Raw genomic sequence first — 19,813 nt, forward strand, 5'->3', positions numbered from 1 at the left:
GGTTTTAATGAGCTAAAATCAAGATGTCAGCAGGGCAGCTTTCCTTCTAGCAACACTAGAGAAGAATCTGTTTCCTAGTCCTTACCAGTTTCTAAAGGCCCTGCCCACATTCCTTGGCTCATGGCTTTCCTCTTCCATCATCGAAGCGGATTCAAGCCAGCAATGGCAAGGGGCACTCTTCTCCTAACACTTCTCTCTGACTTCCTCTTTTGCTTCCTCTTCCATATTAATGACCCTTGTGATTCCACCGGGCCCACCTGGGTCATCCAGGGTCCTACCCCTATTTTAAAGTCAGCTGACTAACAACCTTAATTCCCCTTTGCCATGTAATGTAACATATTCACAAGTTCTGGGTATAGAGTTTGGACGTCTTTAGGGAGACTAGTCCTCTGCCTATCACACAAGTTAACAACAGACCTATGAGATCACATTTCCCTGCTCCATGCAATGAACAGTTGTATCACTTCATGGTTATCCTGCTAATTGCCCTCTGCTTTCACATTGTAGGTTTCTGATTTTTCAGAAAATCAGCTTTTATTTCTTTCTCCACAGAGGATTCTTAAAAATGTCTTCCATTTTCTACCATCACTGCACCCTTCTTTGTCCCCTTTCCACCCTGGGGGTAGGGAAGAATCATTGCAGTGGAGGACATTGTGTGGAAGGTGCTGATAGACAGGTGAAACAGGACCACCTTTTCAAGAAGCCACTTACTTGGAGTCCATGTGAATGGTTATTTTGGCAGCTTGAACAAGAACCTTATTTTATTTTATTTGTTCACCATTTTTGTTTTCTATTCATTAGATGAGACAGGACTGCTTTAACATTCTCTCTTGCTGCAAAAGAAATACTGGTATATACTCTCTGAAGTATTATTCTCTGGTCTTGATAAACCAAAGAAAAGATGCATTTGTGAGTGGGTCTGTGTGCGATCTGGCCTCTTTTTAGGTTGTGAGGAGGAAGAGGCAGATCTTTTTTGTTCTCTAATTCTGCCCTTTCTTGGTCCTCAGAATGACCTGGTTTTCTTAAAAGGCATCATTAGAAACAGACTTTATAAAAGGAAGAAGATCCCTGTAAGATCAGGTAACGTAAAGGAATTATCTCAACACTTAAACACTTACACATTGTAAGTGATCATAGATGAATTTCTCAGCAGCTTCTTTCTCTAAAAATTCAAACAGCTGGAGCTATAAATCAGGAACAGAAGATAAAAATGAAAAGGAAGATGAAAGTTACATCTAAGAGATGTCAACTCACTGTTATTACTGCAAGTAGGTTTTTTGTTTCATTGCATAATCACATTACTAAAAACTGACATATTATCTTACACAAGGCCATGCAAAACATACACAGTGAAACTGGGTAGGTACCAGCATCACTTTTACATTCCTCAGTTTAAAATCATGTACTATCTTGAGCAGTAAAACTAGAAAGAGATTTTCCCCAATAGGTAAAATTTAGCTGTCTTTCAGACAGTGGATATGGAAATACCATTTATGATTATTTCAGATGGGAGATATTCTTGATCCTGGTGAATTCCAGAAGGAGGAATTTACAATAGGACTCTCTGTTTTGTCTGCTTGGATCACTTATACCCCTTGGTACCTGCCTCTTTGGAAGGCACCTCCGGTCACATCAGGAGCATGGATGGGGCCCCACATGCATATCCATGGTAAGTCTATTACATGTTCAGGCTTCATTGGCCTTTCATCTGCCAGGACAGGGAGGACTGCACTTACTCGCTCAGTGAAATTGTCCACAGAGTAGTCCGGAGTCGACGCAATGTAAGTGTCCTCAGAGACAAGACAGATGGTGGCCTTCTGAGCTGCTCCTGCAACCCACAGGATGCCAGCAAGCGCCGCAGCCAGGGCTTGCTCCTGCTCTTTCTTGCTTATTTCACATAAGCTATAATGCAGAAGGCAGGAGTAGGAAACCATTGGAATGAACATCACCTAGCCACAGAGATGTGAAGTAATTTGCTCTTGGTCATTCATCTTCAAAGTCAGAGAGCAGTAATTTACACCCAGCTCACCTGGTTCCCAAGTTCCTCCCCTTGACTTTTATACTGCATTGAATACACTCAGGGTCTGTGTAGCCTTCTCAAGAAGTGGGAGCCAGTCTTTACACAGTGGGAGACCTTTACTCTGCTTATTTTCTAAATACTTAACATTGAGAACTGTAGTCTTTATAAAGAAACGCGCGATAAAGATTGATTTATGAACTCAGCAATGATTTATACAATCCACCTAGCTCTGTGGTGATACAGAAATGAGTAACAAAAGGTCGGGAGCTGTGGCTCATGCCTGTAATCCCAGTACTCTGGGAGGCTGAGGCAGGTGGATAACTTGAGGTCAGGAGTTCAAGACCAGCCTGGCCAACATGGTGAAACCCCATCTCTACTAAAAATACAAAAATTAGCTGGGCATGGTGGCAGGCACCTGTAGTCCCAGTTTCTCAGGAGGCTGAGGCAGGAGAATGGTTTGAACCCGGCAGTCAGAGGTTGCAGTGAGCTGAGATCATGCTATTGCACTCCAGCCTAGGTGACAGAGTGAGATTCCATCTCAGAAAAAAAAAAAAAAAGAGTCAAGGAGCCTAATACTCCAAAACCGTATTGCAAGATAGAATGAGAAAAACAGAGTGCTATGAGAAAACACGGGAAGTAGAGACATTGTGACTGGGGGGCTCAGGAAGGCTTCGTGCAGCGTGTCTACAGAGGTAATTACTTGTTCACATTTATTTAATATTTGCCATAGGCCAGGGACAGTGCTGTGCTAAGTGCCTTAACTTTATATGGCAAACGTATGTGTTCCATTTGAATTCCCTGTGATTCATTTTACTTAGGAGATGCACTCATCCCCCAGCTACTTTGGGTACTGTGGCTCCCACTTTTCTACTTTCTCTGAAGGATTGAAGCCACCTTGCCCAGAAGTGACCAGGAGTTATGCCTCCTCCCTAAGGATGGCCCACAGCCAGTGCCTCATTGGAGCAAGAGGTACAGAAGGCCTGTTCCCTCATCTGAAGAGGGGCAGGCTCCACAGTGCAATCCATGCACCTGAGCTCCCATGGCATCAGACTGACATTGCTGGAAGCCACAGTCTTCCTCAGCTTCCCCTTCCCTGTCCTGCTTCCCTCACTCCCTTATGGTTTTCTCTCCCGAGGGCACTCCCTTAATAAATCACTTGTGTTAAGTATCCCCATCATGGGCTCTGCTTCTGGGGAACCTGGCAGTTCAAAATCTTAGAATATATTATACATTTAGTTCGTCTTTGGGGGTAATAACTTTACCTGCCTGAGGGCAAAAGTATTTATATTTCCTCTAATATCTAGCATAGGGCTTTGCACATGTTAGGGGTTTGTTAACTTCTAAGAATAAAGTAATTTGAATAAACTTGAGCTGACCTTTAAAAATAGACAAAAACCAAACATCATACCTTATCAGCCTGGTTAAATAGGAGGATTGGCCAGGCATAGTGGCTCACACCTGTAATCCCAGCACTTTGGGAGGCCGAGGCAGGCTGATCACCTGAGGTCAGGAGTTTGAGACCAGCCTGGCTAACATGGTGAAACCCTGTCTCTACTAAAAAAAGAAGAAAAAAAAATTAGCCAGGTGTGCTGGCAGGTGCCTGTAATCCCAGCTACTCAGGAGGCTGAGGCAGGAGAATCACTTGAACCTGGGAGGCAGAGGTTGCAGTGAGCCAAGATCATGCCATTGCACTCCAGCCTGGGGGACAAGAGCAAGACTTCATTGCAAAAAAAAAAGGAGGATTGATCACTTATCGGGTTTTTATATCACCCCTTTGTTCTTCCCTAATTATTAGGTTAGCGCTTTCCATCAAATATGGACAAGTAGGTCCACCTGAGACCTGGTGCTTTATTCTACCTACCAGCATGGTCTGCAGTAGAGCATAAAACCTGTCAACACTATCCCTGCAACTGGACATTCAGAATGACTCCAGCAGAGCCCTTCCCAGTAGCAGAATCCAGCCTCTCTGGGACAGACAGGGCCATTTCTGTCTTAGGAGGTAGATTTCCTTTCTGAGACAGCCTGAATTTTTCAGTTATGATTATTTAGCATATAAAGATTCTAGTGAAATGGGTAATTCAAGTACTTCTCACAGTCCTCTTACCTGCCCAAGTTACAGTCTTTTCCTTTCCTGGTAAACAACAAGTATTTGATGATGGATCCTTGCACAGCCATCTGAATGCTTCGGGCCCCTCCCTGAAATGAGGAGAATGAATGATGAGGTGAAGAACTCTTGGAAATCAATGTTATCTATTCTTCTCTGCAGGCTTTTCCCTCCTGGTATCCCCTCGAGCTTTGTGAAGGGACATCATGCTATATTTGTGGCACTCCTCCCTGTGGCCGTGGCTGGTGCTGTGGCTGGGCTAGATTCTGCAATGCCTAGCATCTTTATGGAGACCCATGGACTGGTGACTGGGGATGTATGACTTCCTCCATCCTGCCTTCACCATGTCCCTGCTTCATATCAGGCATGTCCCTGCTTCATATCTTGCTCCGTCTCCCACGCTGGAGTACAGTGGCCTACCCTTGTCTCACTGCAACTTCTGCCCCCCAGGTTCAAGCAATTCTCCTACCTCAGCCTCCCGAGTCGCTGGGATTACAGGCGTGCACCACCACACCCAGCTAATTTTTGTATTTTTAGAAGAGACAAGGTTTTGCCGTGTTGGCCAGGCTGGTCTCAAACTCCTGACTTCAGGTGATCCACCTGCCTCAGCCTCCCAAACTGCTGGGATTACAGGTGTGAGCCACCGTACCTGGCCCATATCAGATTTTTAGATTTGTTACAAAGTGATTTTAAATAGTCTATTATCATTTCAGGTTAAACTTTACTTTATAAATGTATTTCTACATATGATTATAATGAAAACATGCATTTACATGGATGTGGACAGGAAGGATATATGGATAAGGAACGTGGGATTAAGATTTTTTAAAACTATAAACTCTCTACTACCTTTCCCACTTCCAAAGTGAAAGCTAGTTCAGAAGAAGGATCATGGAACCTGAAATAGGCCTTTTTCCAGTTATAGCTGAAGACATGGATTGTGTTTCCAAACAGGATCTGCCGCAGCTTCTGAAAAGAGGGAAAAGAAATGATTCAAACAAAGAGAATTCTTCCTAGACATATTCCTCATGGTGGGGTCAAGGAGGTGGGCCTCTTTCCCTTCTACATTCAGGTTTACATATTACTCTAGTCCCTGGTTTTAACTGTCTGAAGTCCAGAGCAGAAGATGACTAGACAATCTTTGTCCCTCGTGTCTCTCCTTCCTTTGCCAGCCATCTACCTTGTAGTTCACCGTGGCTGCTCTGTGCCTACAGCTCTTGCCCCATAGCCATGACTTGTAACCCCTGCCTCTCCCATCTTTGGGCTTTTGTCTCTCACTCCAGAAGAAAGGAACAGGCAGGATCTCTTGTTTCCAGCCGGGTACAGTAGCGATTTAAACAAGCATTCTCTCTGTCCCAGGGTCTTTGAGGTTTTCCTATACTTTGCAGCACATTGAGATTCAAGAGGATGTTTTACAACTTCCCAGAAAAATGGGAACAAGACTTTTTATAAACCAAATGTATGAAAAAAGCAGAATCTATTCAAAATCAAAGACTGATTGATCATTTAGCATGTACTAAATGCACGGTCTTGTGTGGGATATAGTTATGTAAAAAGTCTAATACCCCACAGCTATGTACAAGACAGAACATGTGACTTTCCATAAGACAAGTAAAAAGTACTATGAGAAAACAGAGGAGAGAGAACTTCTGACTGAAGTACTCAGGAGGGCTTCATGGAAGAGCTGGTATTTGAATGAGGCTGCTCAATGGCATCTAGCATTTACTGAGCATTTTCTATGCACCAGGCACTGGGATAAGTGCTTCCCATTTATTCCCTTCATTTAATTTTATGAAGTAGGTGCTGTTATCCAGCTTTTATCCAGATGAGGGAACCGAAGGCCAAAGAAGTTAGAGTATTTGCCTTTGTTCACCCAGTTAGTAGACACAGCTGGGTTTTTACCCATTCTCTTAACACCTGCCCTACTTTAATCATGTATGTGTCATCTTTATGATTTCTATCATTTTGGTGTACCAATCATTATCTAATTAATACTTGAGGAGGCTGAAGATAGGACCCCAGTCTCTTCTAGCTTGTAGGATTTCTGCTGAGAAATCTGCTGTTAATATGAGAGGTTTTCCTTCATAGGTTACCTGGTGCTTTGGTCTCACAGCTCTTTTTGTTTTGTTTTGTTTTGTTTTGTTTTGTTTTGTTTTGTTTTGTTTTGAGACGGAGTCTCGTTCTGCTGCCCAGGCTGGAGTACAGTGTCATGATCTTGGCTCACTGCAACCTCAGCCTCTGGGTTCAAGTGATTATCCTGCCTCAACCTCCTGAGGAGTAGCTGGGATTACAGGTGTGTGCCACCACACCTGGCTAGTTTTTGTGTTTTTAGTAGAGACAGGGTTTCGTGCTGTTGGCCAGGCTGTTATTGAACTACTGACCTCAGGTGATCTGCCTGTCTTAGCTTCCCAAAGTGCTGGGATTACAGGCGTGAGCCACCACACCTGGCCTTGTCTCACAGCTCTTAAGATTCTTTCCTTCAACTTAACTTGAGACAACCTGATGACAACGTGCCTAGGTGATGCTTTTTTTGTGATCAATTTCCCAGGTATTTGTGCTGCTTGCATTTGGATGTCTAGGTCTCTAGCAAGACTGGGGAAGTTTTCCTCTATTATTCTCCCAAATATGTTTTCCAAACTTTTAGATTTCTCTTCTTTCTCAGGAATGCTGATTATTCTCAGGGTCGGTCATTTAACATAATCCCAGACTTCTTGGAGGCTTTGTTCATATTTTTGGATTCTTTTTTCTTTGTCTTTGTTGGACTGGGTTAATTTGAAGACCTTGTCTTCAAGAGCTGAAGACATCTTCTACTTGTTCAGTTCTATTGCTGAGACTTTCCAGAGCATTTTGCATTGCTAGAAGTGTGTCCATTGTTTCTTGAAGTTTTGATTGCTTTTTATTTATGTGAATATTTCCTTGAATATTTCTCCCTTCACTTCTTGTATCATTTTTTGGATTTCCTTATGTTGGGCTTTGCTTTTCTCTGGTGCCTCCCTGATTAGCTTAATAACCAACCTCCTGAATCCTTTTTCAGGTAAATCAGGAATTTATTCTCAGTTTGGGTCCATTGCTGGTGAGCTAGTGTGATTTTTTTTGTGGGGGGGGGGGGTGTTAAAAAACCTTGTTTTGTCATATTAACAGAGTTGATTTTCTGGTTCCTTCTTATTTGGGGAGGCTCTGTCAGAAGGAAGGTCTAGGGCTGAAGGCTGTTGTTCAGATTCTTTTGTCCCACAGGGTGTTCCCTTGATGTAGTACTCTCCCTTTTTCCTATGGATGTGGCTTCCTGAGAGCTGCAGTGATTCTTATTTCTCTTGCCACCCAGCAAGTCTACCAGGCTCCTGGCCGATATTGAGGGTTGCCTGCACAAAAGTCCTGTGACGTGAACTGTCTGTGGGTGTCTCAGCCGTGGATACCAGCACCTGTTCTGGTGGAGGTGGCAGGGCGGTGAAATGTCTCTAATTAATACTTTTCACTAGCTTGGGACACATTTTGTAACTTAGAAACTATTTATTTAAGAAGGACAGTTTCTATAACTTCCTTAAATGGAAATCAAAATCATTTGCCACACACGATAAAAATATAATGAAAACAAAACAATGTTATAAATTACAGCTAGAAACTGCTGCCTGTGAAAGCTCTGACTGGGTCTTGTACTCTTATTAATTTAAAAGGGGGGTAAGAAGTATTAAAGAGGTGTGAATGTGTACTGCCCTTTACTGTACTGTCCTTCTCTCTGACCTGTCAGAGTGGAGAAGGGGATCACTTTCTCACTAGGTAACTCAATGATATGTAACACATTACTTAATGCCATATCCCTAGAAGCACCCCCTGTTCCAGCACAGACACACATCTCACACTCTGGAACATGCCACACACCAGCCTGTTACCTGTAACAGAGGGGAGGCTGGACAGAGAGAAAGATCTGCAAACATGCACACATCAGTACCTGGGGTGTCCTTGGATGAGGAGTAAGTGTTCAGTGTGACTGGAACTCTGTGTGTGTGTGTGTGTGTGTGTGTGTGTGTAGGCCAAGGGGTAGGAAGAAAAGTAGAAGCTCAGATTGCAAAGTACACTGGGCCTGACCCTGGATGACTCTGAATATCATATTCAGGCACTTGCAGCCATTCAAAGAATGTGGACAAACGGAACATGGAGCTCAATAGGCCCAGAGCTGAGGTGCCTCTTCCCAGCTGTGCATGGAGCCGGCCCCGAGAGCAGGCTCTACTAGTTTCTAAAAAGGAAAGACGCAGGAGAAGCATGCACCTATAACGTTCTTCCTATGTTGGCCCAGGGGCTGGTTTAAGGTTAGAATTTATTTCCCGGCCATCTCTACTTCCACCCTCAAAAGAAAAGGTTGTCTCTACCGAGAAAAGGGGGCAGGTGCATTTCAGGGTGAGCAACTCACTTGAAGAAAAACTACGTGTTCTGTGTCTCAATGCAACAGCACTTCAAGGAGAGACAGCGAACAGGCACAGAGGCTGCTCTGGAGGACACAGACTTGGTGTGTGCTATGGCCAAAGAGAGCCCTAGACCCAGAACATCCCCAGGACAGGCATTGAAAACTAATAGAAAATGTTTCCCTGACACTGAGATTGCACAGCACAGAAAGACTGCTCTCAACTCAAGGGCAAAGAAGCCCCAGTTCTGCTCCTTATGGACCATGTGAACTTGGACAAATTACTGAACCTCTCTAAGACTTAATTTACTTATCCAGAAATGGGGTAACCCCTGCTTGGTCCACATCCTGGCTATTATTGAAAGAGAAGCATGGCAAAGGGCTTTGGGAACCATAAGTGCTAAGTAAATGTAGGGTGTTATTACCTTTGTGAAAACACAGCCTGTCTACGCAGGAACATCTTGTGCCGTATGGAAGAAAGTCCCAACACAGATGGAAAAAGACCAGAGACTGGCAGCAATAAGAGAGGAAAAGCTGCGTATAAATGTGGAAGATTAAGACCGTTGAGACTAAGAAGGCTTAGATTTTAATTCAATTTTAAAAGTTCTGCAAGCCAAACCACACTCTTGTTTCTGTTGCCAGTTCCCACCTCCAACTTAGAAGCTTCTCTCTCCAACTGTCCCTCTGAGGAGGCCTAAGAACAGAGAAGCCGCAGGTCTGTCTGGCCAGGCCCTATTGGCCAGTGTGACAAAGATGACCCAACTTACTAGTGTAAAATTGACTTTCAAATATCAGATATTATTTATAATGAGATTAACCTGACACATAATTACATGTGCTGTTGTGCTGTCTAGTAACTAGAAACAGATGGTAAATGGTCCTCATAAGTGGCTGCCATGATTATTATTAACATAATCAAGCATGGTTTATAGTTCTTCTCTTTGTGCATTGCTAGTATTCTATATTTGTGAAGAATTCCTTTCTTTCCTGGCACTTCGTTCCATTTGATTGCTATGATGACAGTGATGGTAATCATAATTTACACACACACATTTTATACACACATTCATAGATAGAGGCCCTGAATCATTCTTTCCAACAGGTTTCATACCCTGACAGTTCTTACCCTGACTGCCTTGTACTTTGTCCCTGGGTTTAGAGCTTCCCTGTGACCACCTGCCCACCCCTAACTTGAGGTGGACTAATCCTCTTTAAAGCTCCTTCCCTAAATCTCTTCTTGCCTTAGGAATTACTAGACCATCATGGAATCAGAGATTCCAAGATGTTCTAAGAAGACATTTCTATCCTAGACCAACTAACAGAGTAGTAGACTCTTGGTTCCATCATGTTCACCATCAATTTCTTAGCAACTGGCATACTGGCTAGTATGTAGTAGGCTCAAAATAGCTATTTGTTGAATTTTTAAAATTCTAATTTGACTCTTTCATTTTACAGTGAAAGGACTAGAGGCCTAGATCAGCTAAGTGGCACATGCAAGGTCACGTATATAGTAAATGACAGTGCCAGGACCCAAATGCAAGCCTTTCAACTTGTACCAGCCAGCGTCCCAGCAGGAAACAGATGGCATTCTCAAGTCAGATAATTAATTTGAGGAACATTTAAGACAGCAACTATTTATAAAGTGTGGGCTGGGTGTGGTGACACCACAATGGCTAATGCAGTGTCCCAGCAACAGTGGGGAAGTCATTATGACCCCTAGACCTGAAGGAGCACATAAAGGAATGGTGACTTGAACCAGAAAGGAGAGAGTCCTGGAGAAAGGACTGCCATGAGAGGAGAGGAGCTCAGTTAGCCACGAGCAACCCAACTTCTCTTCTCTTCCCTCCCTTCAGTTTACTTTCGGGGCTCACCATTGCTCAAACTCAACAGGAAGCCAAAGGAGGAGGGCACCCTGATGATGGAGGTTAGTCTTGCTACAGGTCAGCCTCTCTACTGGGCAGAAAGTAGGTTGGAGAAGAGTGGACCATGCATCTGGAGGGGCACATGAAGGACACCCCTACTCTAGCCTGAGGTGCACTAGAGGATTATCCAGAGGCACTGAATTAATTAATTCGCACCTATCAAGACCCATCTATGAGCTAGACCTTATGGGGGTTCACCAGGCTGTGCTTCTTTCTCCCAAAAAGCACACCCTGCCTATTATCCCATTTTAGAGCTTCATTCATTTGAGTCTCTCCAGAATATTTTGGTCTCTTGGTATTACATTTTTACTGTGATTCTTCTGGATGATATTGCAGCTACAGAAATGTGTTCAAGGCTGAGTCCAGAAAAGGGCCTGGGAGTGGGAGAGGGTGCAAAACTGCCCTGGAGAAAAGGAAAATCATTAGGTGGGGCTGGTGGAAGAGCCTAGAGAAAATGCTCACCTTTCCCACGATTTCACCTGAGCCAGCAGCCTTGGCCACAGTTTGTTCTACCACATATGTTCAAAGATGTCAGGTTAGGGGAAGGAAGAAAGCTTTAGTATTGGAAAGAGGGCAGCAAAAGGTGAGAAACAGGAGAGCTAAGGGAAGCAAAGGTGCGTAGGGTGCTTTACCCAACCCCCACTTTCAGAGAAGATTCCCAGCAAAGAGACAGTGTGTGCCAATGTCAGGAAATGCTATGCATCCCTAATCCAAACAGAAGAGAAAAGAATAGCAGAATGACAGCAAAAGGCATTCTGGAGTGGTATTAGGATTCAATAGCTCTGACAATTTGCCAGGTGGCTGCACTGCTGAAGCATCGATTAGAATTGGTCAAGCTTCCAAATTGCCTCCCTAGAACAAGCATATTTAGAATCCCAAGCTCATCATCCTGAATTCCCAGGATGTGTTTAATTAATTCTACTGCTATTTCAAGGACTCACGATCATCTGGCCCATATAATGGGAATAAATCCAAATTTATTTTTTTTAAAGAAAAATCAATTATCTCTATTTCTGGGACTTTCTTAACACTCTATCAACTTCATTTCTAAATCTTTTGTCTCCTAGCCTTTTCCAAAGGGAGCACATTACCTTGGCGTAGTCACAGGGTGGTCCCCAGTTGCATCATGTTTGTGTTTGTAGATAAGTGGGAATATTCAGACTGAGAGTTTTTCGCCTCCCCAATACAGAGAAAGACGAGAAGATTTTTGCAAACATCTGTGAATGCTTTTTCTAGTTTTAAAATTTGTGTGTGTGTTTAAAAAATAGTATATTCATGTGGTTCAAAATCCAGAGAGACAAAAAAGGTATGCAGTGAAGAGCCCTGCCATCCCATGTCTCCCTTGTACCCACTGTTGTGTTTTAGGAAGCCTTCTGGAATTACTTCTTTTACAGGCAAGTATCAATATAGAATCATAATTGTCTCTCATTTTCACATAAAAGGTAGCCTATTTTTCAGACACATGTACATTTTAAAGTGACATCCTCCAAAGAAATTCATTGCAGAAGCCAAGAATACATTTTTTATTAAAGTTTTTCATTAAAAACATTTCCTTGTCAAGTGAAATGCAGACAGTTGCTCTCATTTCTGGTCTATGCCACAGTGTAGGCAGCAGAATCACTGAGGCCTGGGGGCCCTGGCAGGATTACATATCAACTTTCTTCATTGCTTGAAAGGACAGCGATTAAGTATCTATATAAGATACAAGTTAAGGCTCCATCCAGAGGCTTCAAGGCCACTGAGCTGAGTGCAGCGTTCCGGGAGCTCTGCAGACCTGCCCATCTTCCTGTGACTTCAGGCATTTGAACAAAAAGAGGGAAGCAAGGTGGATTGAGGCAGATAGATTTTCTTTCTTTTCTTTTCTTTTTTTTGACAGAGTCTCACTCGGTTGCCCAGGCTGGAGTACAGTTGCGGGATCCTGGCTCACTGCAACCCCTGCCTGCTTGGTTCAAGTGATTCTCCTGCCTCAGACTCCTGAGTAGCTGGGACTACAGGCATGTGCCACCATGCCTGGCTAATTTTTGTATTTTTAGTAGAGGTGGGGTTTTGCCATGTTGGCCAGGCTGGTCTTGAACTCCTGGCCTCAAGCAATCCACCTGCCTCAGCCTCCCAAAGTGCTGGGATTCCAGGTGTGAGCCACCATGCCCAGCCGGGGCAGACAGATTTTTGACAACAAGAAAGAGCAAGTGAGGCCTCCCAGTGCATCTGTACTCCAAGTGTGATGGTGGAGAAAGTTGTTCGGTGAAGCCTGGGAGGTTCTGTATGATAAAAAGGAATCCAGGGGCTGTGTGGTCCCTGCATCTGATTGTGTCCTGTCTCAGGGAGCTTAAGGAAAGGTTATATCGAAGCTGGAAATACCGTAGTCAAGGTCACCAGCCTTCATGCTCAAAAAGCAGGTGGAGACTCTGTGTTAGGCTTCATGTGGGTTCCCCAGAAAGGGTTTTAGTCCCCACGCATCCTCTCAGCTGGGATCTTGTGTGCAGTGCACAAACTGTGCAACTCGATGTACAATGCAGGCCTGACTGCAGGGCCAATGTTGCTGATCTTTGCCCAGATGCCTAGGCTGGTCCTGGGTTGTTTCTACAAACATGCATGTGTGGCAGCACGTCCTCAGGAAGGAGGTCCCTCTTCCAACTCTCATTCTTAAGGCCCTGAGTAGAGGTCCCTGCCTGAGCTTCTAGGATGTAATGTGGAGGTTTAAGAGATAGGGTGATGATGGGGAAATTGTCTTGAGAAGCCCCGTGTTTCATTATGATTTCAAGGGCTACAATGGAGGGCAATCCAATGGGAGGGGCATCTTAGTCTCTCTGGTACTTTTGCCTTGGCTTGACTGTTGCCTCTGCTTCCCCAGTTTCCAATGGCATCTTTTTGCCCATGACAGCTGGTCCTTTTGGACATTTGCCAAGGCATTGCCTCCAGCTTTGGCCTATTTGATCCAATGAGATGCCTTTAGTTTTGCCTCCTGGCTGGGATCTCTGCCTCAGCCCCTGGCCCCCCATCCTGGTGAAGTCTTGAATTGAGCAAATGGTCCCCGGGACCAGTAGCTTACAGATCCTGGTGATTTGGATCCTGAAATGTCATGTTCTTTTCTTTTTTTTTTTTTTTTTTTTGACACAGAGTCTTGCTCTGTCGCCCAGGCTGGAGTGCAGTGGCACGAACTTGGCTCACTGCAAGCTCCACCTCCCAGGTTCACGCCATTCTCCTGCCTCAGCCTCCTGAGTAGCTAGGACTACAGGCGCCCACCACCACGCCTGGCTAATTTTTTCTATTTTTTTAGTAGAGACGGGGTTTCACCATATTAGCCAGGATGGTCTCGATCTCCTGACCTCGTGATCCGCCCGCCTCAGCCTCCCAAAGTGCTGGGATTACAGGCGTGAACCACCGCATCCGGCCACTATGTCATGTTCTTTTCAAATCTGCGTATTAATTGGTAACCCCAGAAAACTTGTTTCTTTCTTGAGATTAGCTACTTGCCCAGGACAGGGCCTGGCAAGTTCCCCCAGCTCTCTCCTTCCTGCATGCATACAGGCGGGGTACTTTCTTACACATCTACATTGTCTTATGCATTCGCAGCACTCCACAGTCTGCCACTTAGAGAGTCTATCCTATCCTACCTTCTATAGTGAGTTATTTGAATGTAACTCACTCACTCCCTCAAATTTCACTGTCAAACTGAGGAAGTGAATAAAGAGAGATTCAGAGTTTGGGAGGAAAGGGCTGTACTACCATCAGTGTCCTTGAAGAATACCATAAGTAAGTCATTTTAATTATATTCTCCTTTTACCAATAACAACCATCTGTAGTCTTATCTTCAATAATACTCTCACATGGCAGCAGATAAGATTCCCTAGGCTTGTTGTTTTGGGAAGATTACATTTCATTTCATGTTTAATTGACAAGCTATACTTACCGTGGCCATTGCTAGGGAGATAGGAAGGCCGCCCAATTTTGAAGAGATGATAGAGGGGTTGGGAATAGAACAAAGGCCACTTGATAGCAAATGTCCTTGTCCTTTGGGCTGAGGTATTCCTGTTCCATCTTCATTTTCATCAGCAGATATATGGTTGCCTTCATGATTCTGTGCAAATATCACCCCCACCAAAGACAAAGCAAACAGAGCTGGTGATGACCTTGTTTTAAATTTTCTCTTTCTCTCTGTCTCTCTGAAATACCAGTGTTCAGAAAATGTTGTCTCACTTTTAAAGATGTCTGAAAATTGTGATAAATAGCAATAAAAGAGGCAGAAAAATCCCAGTGTCTGTGTCAAAGGGGTTTCTCACAAGGGTTTATGTGACTTGGAGAGGTTAAATGTAACTATGGAAACATAATTAATGCCATCAAGACCTTGACTTGAAATTATGTTTAGAGAAGAATGTAAATGTCACTGTCTCTTGTTTTGAGAAGACAACATTTTATAAACTTTGAAGGAGTCTTTCCAGTCTACACAAAGTGTTTCTCATTACATTGTTAACTGGCCAATAAATGAAGTCAGCTTATCTCTTTTTAATTCTTTCAGATTCCTACTCCCCAACAAGTGAGTATAATAGTTCTTTTTCCTTAAAATAAATCCACTCTCTACCTTTAAAAAAATTTATTTTCACTTTTCTTGACTGATTCTCATGACATGTCACTGTAAATTAGCATCAACTCTTCTTCAAATTTACTTAGCTTATATACTAATGTCATGAAATGAATCTGTCCTATTGGTGGCTGAAACATGAGGGAAACTGCCTTCTTAGTTTTTCTGTATTCCTAGAGGCAAAGATTCTTCCTTATCTCAGAAGCACAGCATCCAAGTCACAGACTACTGATCAGCTAAGATGCATTTTGTAAATCAAATGGAAAATCTTTACATTTGTGCCAATGGGTTTTCCCTACCTTGTGTAAAGCATAACTTGACTTTTTTTCTTTTCAAGATTGTTTTATCTTTTAATGTTCTATCCCCCCAAATGATAGATATCTCCATTTAATACTTCCAGGACTAAAATAGAAGCATTATTGCTCTGATTCTAATTTAGACTATGGTTAAGAGAGTTTTAGCATACATAAGACTTTTGATCATAGGCTATTTGAGGCAAGAAGCTTTAACATTATAGTTAAAATATTAATGATTCAATTGCTTGATCATATATACTAGTGGCATGAAAACCACCTTAATATTTTATCCTGTGTTTGCTCAGTGATTGAAGTAATACCTGAAATACAAAGTCCATTACCTTCTAACCTTTTCAGTTTACATGAGGTACAAACATCTTTCATCTTATATTGTATATCAGATTTTAAAATATCTTTTTAGCACCAGAATTCAGTCATCTATCTTTTATTTTAAAATGGTAAAGGAAAATGATTTTTCTCAAGCTGAATAAAGATGATAACTATTTTCAAAACTGCTTTTCTCCAGGGACACAGAAGCACTTCGTTGTCAGAATCCAGTGTTATTTCACAAATGTGGGAACTTTAGATTTTAATACTACCTTTTTTCTAAAATAATAACCATATGATGCTCTTAATGATAAAAACATAGCTCTTAGAAGTAGAAAGAGAAAATCATAAAAAAGCACAAGAAAAAAATCTTCGACAGGCTTTCTAGTTTTATGTTTTCACGCGTTAAATGCCAGTGCCTGAGTGACATTGTGTGCAAAGAATAAATGCAGATTATGCTGTTAATGTGATTGTTTGAAGAAGCAACTAAAGGAGAACACATTGGCTTTGGGAAAAGTAATTACCTGAGGAGTTGTATTATTGGTTCCCAACCTTTAAATGAAAGAGAAAACATCAAGTAAATTACTCTCATCAAACCTCACAACCACAAGCCTCCCAAACCCCAACCTTGCTAGGAAAGTTTCTGTCCACAAATAGTTATGTCTGAAGCATTTTAGAGGTAAATCTATAAAGGAAATTTCTCATGTTGCAAGCTTATAAGTTGATTACTTAAACACGGAAAATCCCCTTGTTTCTAAAGAAATGAGAAAATGAGAAAACCTTACCTGTGAAAACTAAAGATTTCCCTCCATTTGTCAAGGAATGAAATTTTCCTTGAGATCTCCTCTAAATCCAGCTGTTCGGAGCTTTGTTCCTGGCCCAAGACCTCCATATCCATTTGGATAATGGGACGAATTGAAAACGGGAAGTTCTTATGATGGGAGAGAGAGGTCAGGCTGTAGAGAAGCAAGTGAGGTGGCTGAAACAGATGGCTGGAGGAAGTGTGCCACCCTTTCTTTTGACCAGCAAAGAGATCACTCTACACAATGGCTGCTCTGAGTGCACTGTAAGCCTCTGCTATCAGATCATGATTAAACTTTCATTAGAGGTAAAATAGTCTGTGTATTTTTGTTCACTATATAGGGACCATGAATGTTTAATCCAAGGCACAGATTTATAAACAAAGGGAATGCAATTATCTGTATCAGAGCAATTGAGATAATTTAATTGGTGAGAGATACTATGCTAGTGGTGGAATGTGATGGTTTTTTATGCTGTAATGCCTTCTTGGAAGTGTTTGTGGAGCAGAAATACATAGCCAAAGTGGGTAAAAACCATCCTGCTGACATCAGAAAACTTTATCAACTACTGTTGGATAATATATAGGCCAAAAAAGACACTGGCCAACTGGCATTTGCTGTAGAGTTTAGTACACAGAAATCTTGCACAGTTGAAGAACTGGTCTGATTTGTTTCAAAGAGAAATCCAAAAGTTATATCATTATATCTCTTCTTGTTGGCTTAGTGAATTGTAGCTGCAGTCACTGATATAATAACGAATATTGATGGCTTTGATGATTAATTTTATGTGTCAACTTGGCTAGGCTGAGTTGCCTACATGGCACCCATCTAAACACCAATCTAGATGTTGCTGTGAAGGTCTTTTTTAAAAGATGTGATTAACATTTATATCCGTTGACTTTGAATAAAGTCAATTACCCTTTACAATATGGATGGACTTTATCTCATCAGTTGAAGGCCTTAAAAATGGTCCCCCAAGGAAGAAAGAATGCTTCAGACAGCCTTTGGACTCAAGACTGAAACATCAACTCTTCCCTGGGACTCCAGATTGCTAGTCTGCCCTGCAATTTTCATTTTTGGACTTGCCAGCCCTCACAATTGCATGACTACCCTCATAATTGTATACACGTATGTATGTGTATATATAGCCTATTGGCTCCATGTCTCTGGAGAACCCTAATATAATGGTGTTTTTCAAAAACAATACTGGTTACCAGTAACAGTTTTCTCTTGCTCCTTCTGACTTGGTTGAATATAAATCTTGGACCTCTTCAACAGGAGGTCGTTTTCTCTATAAACATTTCTAATCATGAGTTATATAAAATCCTGGGAATGCCAAGAGGTCAAGACAAAGAGGCTATCTGGATTTATTGTGACTAGTAGAGTGGTCAGGGTTGAGGGGACTGGTTATTTATACTATTGCAAAGACCTTGAAACACAGCAAGGCACTAAAGAAACCAGAGGTGGGTTTAGGTGTCCACAGTCTTGCTTAGGAGTGCTCCACCACTGGTTGCTTCAACTAATTTTTGGTGGTGGTTTAACCACCTCATTTCCACAGGTCTCATAAATGTCCATCAGATTTACTATTTTTATTATAAACATAAGAGGCCTAATAAGTTTTTATTTGCCTTCACTAGCCATAAAACCTTTTTTTTTTTTAAAAAAAAAAAAAGGCACTTCACTACTGGTTTCCTGTTTATAGTTTTATAATTTTAATGGTGGCATCAGTATTAATATTTATTGGGCACCCACAGTGTAGAAAAACATAAGAAATTACATAATTCTTGTTCTCAAATAATATAATGATGAGAAATGTTCTGGAATTTCCTATTTAAAAAGTCATATTAAAAAATAAATTCTGGATCTGCCATTTAAATTATTTAACAACCCAAAACCAGAAAAGGGGAGCAGCTAAATAAACTATTTTTTTAAGACTCATTATTAATTCTGTATTTTTGGCTACGTCTGTGCCCTAATTTACAGAGAATTCTGTAAAGGTAGAAGCATAAATCCCAATGATTAGATAACTTACCAATAAACCGTCCTGTTGAGTTGAGTTCAATAAATGTATTTTGACTCTTCCCTACATACCAGGGACTTGGAGGTCCCAAGGTGAAACAGATGTGGTTCCTGGTCTTCCTAGTGCAAGAAATAAACACGCAGGAGGAAAATGCGGTGGAACAGCGGGAGCACAGCGGATGGGCAAGAGAGCGGGGTGGTTAAGAGCATGGGCTCTGGGCCCAAACCGCTTAGTTATTTTGTTTGTTTTTCGAGACAGAGTCTCGCTCTGCTGCCTAGGCTGGAGTGCAGTGGCACCATCTCGGCTCACTGCAAGCTCCCCTCTCGGGTTCAAGCCATTCTCCTGCCTTGGCCTCCCGAGTAGCTGGGACTACAGGCGCCAGCCACTGTGCCTGGTTAATTTTTTGTATTTTTAGTAGAGACAGGGTTTCACCGCGTTAGCCAGGATGGTCTCGATCTCCTGATCTCGTGATCCGCCCGCCTTGGCCTCCCAAACTGCTGGGATTACAGGTGTGAGCCAACGCGCCTGCCCCAAACTGCTTAGGTTTCACCTCTTACTTGCCATATCACCTCAGACAGTTTATGTAATCTCTCTATGCCTCAGTTTATTCATCTATGAAATGGGGATAATTTCATATCTTTACCATATTGAGACTTTTATGAGCATTGTATATCACTCTATTTGTTTAGATCTTATTTATCTTCCCATTGTTTATTTAGATTTAATCCCCAGGAGTGAAATACTGAATCAGATAATGTGGTCATCTAAAGACATCTGACACAAATTACCAGGTTTCAACACTGTTTGTGATCATCTCTTGCCCAGCCCTCTTACTACTTTTATCCCAGGGTGGAATTCATGATCTCACTTTTCAATAAATAAAGTGCTGTCTTTCCTTCCCCCACCTTTCTCTCCTCTTTCAGTTAGGTCCTTCATATGGAGAGGGCTGGTCTCTGGAATACACCAAGGGTTAAGCATGCAATTCAGCCATATCCAGAGAAAAGCGACATTCTTTGGGGGCATTTTATTAAAAGACTTAGAGCAGGAATCCTGAGTTTATGAAAGAGGTTGGGAAGCAGAGGTGGGGTTGGAGGGTCCTGGACCAAGTCTGGAGAGAGGGGGCAAGGGAGGGTACAGAAATATGTGGAATCTGAAATTTCCCTCTTCTATTTTTATGCCCTTGCTCCCTCCTCACAGCATATGAAGTCATCTAAAGCTCTTGCCCCAAGACTGCTCCTGATGCAGCAAAGGATTGGTACTGAATATGGGGTATCAGGCAGCAAGGTGTCTGCAGCAGCAAAAAGAAAGCACAAGTACAAAGCAGGGGCTGTGGTGGAGGAGAGTTTCTG

The 19,813-nt window shown here is 42.4% G+C and overlaps 1 protein-coding gene across 1 annotated transcript in view; it reads right to left on the reverse strand.

Annotated features, from left to right (window-relative positions):
- Nucleotides 1-16,542, reverse strand: part of MINDY4B (MINDY family member 4B) — a 35,353-nt gene extending 18,811 nt beyond the window's left edge. Inside the window, exons 1-7 of the mRNA XM_023232075.2 lie at nt 16,430-16,542; nt 16,169-16,196; nt 14,353-14,520; nt 4,974-5,093; nt 4,125-4,216; nt 1,737-1,902; nt 1,119-1,184 (exon numbers count right to left, since the gene is read on the reverse strand). Of these exons, the coding sequence (XP_023087843.2) occupies nt 1,119-1,184; nt 1,737-1,902; nt 4,125-4,216; nt 4,974-5,093; nt 14,353-14,520; nt 16,169-16,196; nt 16,430-16,542 (753 nt within the window). The remainder of the gene's footprint in view (nt 1-1,118; nt 1,185-1,736; nt 1,903-4,124; nt 4,217-4,973; nt 5,094-14,352; nt 14,521-16,168; nt 16,197-16,429) is intronic.
- Between the last annotated feature and the right edge of the window lie 3,271 nt (nt 16,543-19,813).

Source organism: Piliocolobus tephrosceles, chromosome 2 (genome assembly GCF_002776525.5).
Source record: "Piliocolobus tephrosceles isolate RC106 chromosome 2, ASM277652v3, whole genome shotgun sequence".
NCBI classification, from domain to species: Eukaryota; Metazoa; Chordata; class Mammalia; order Primates; family Cercopithecidae; genus Piliocolobus; species Piliocolobus tephrosceles.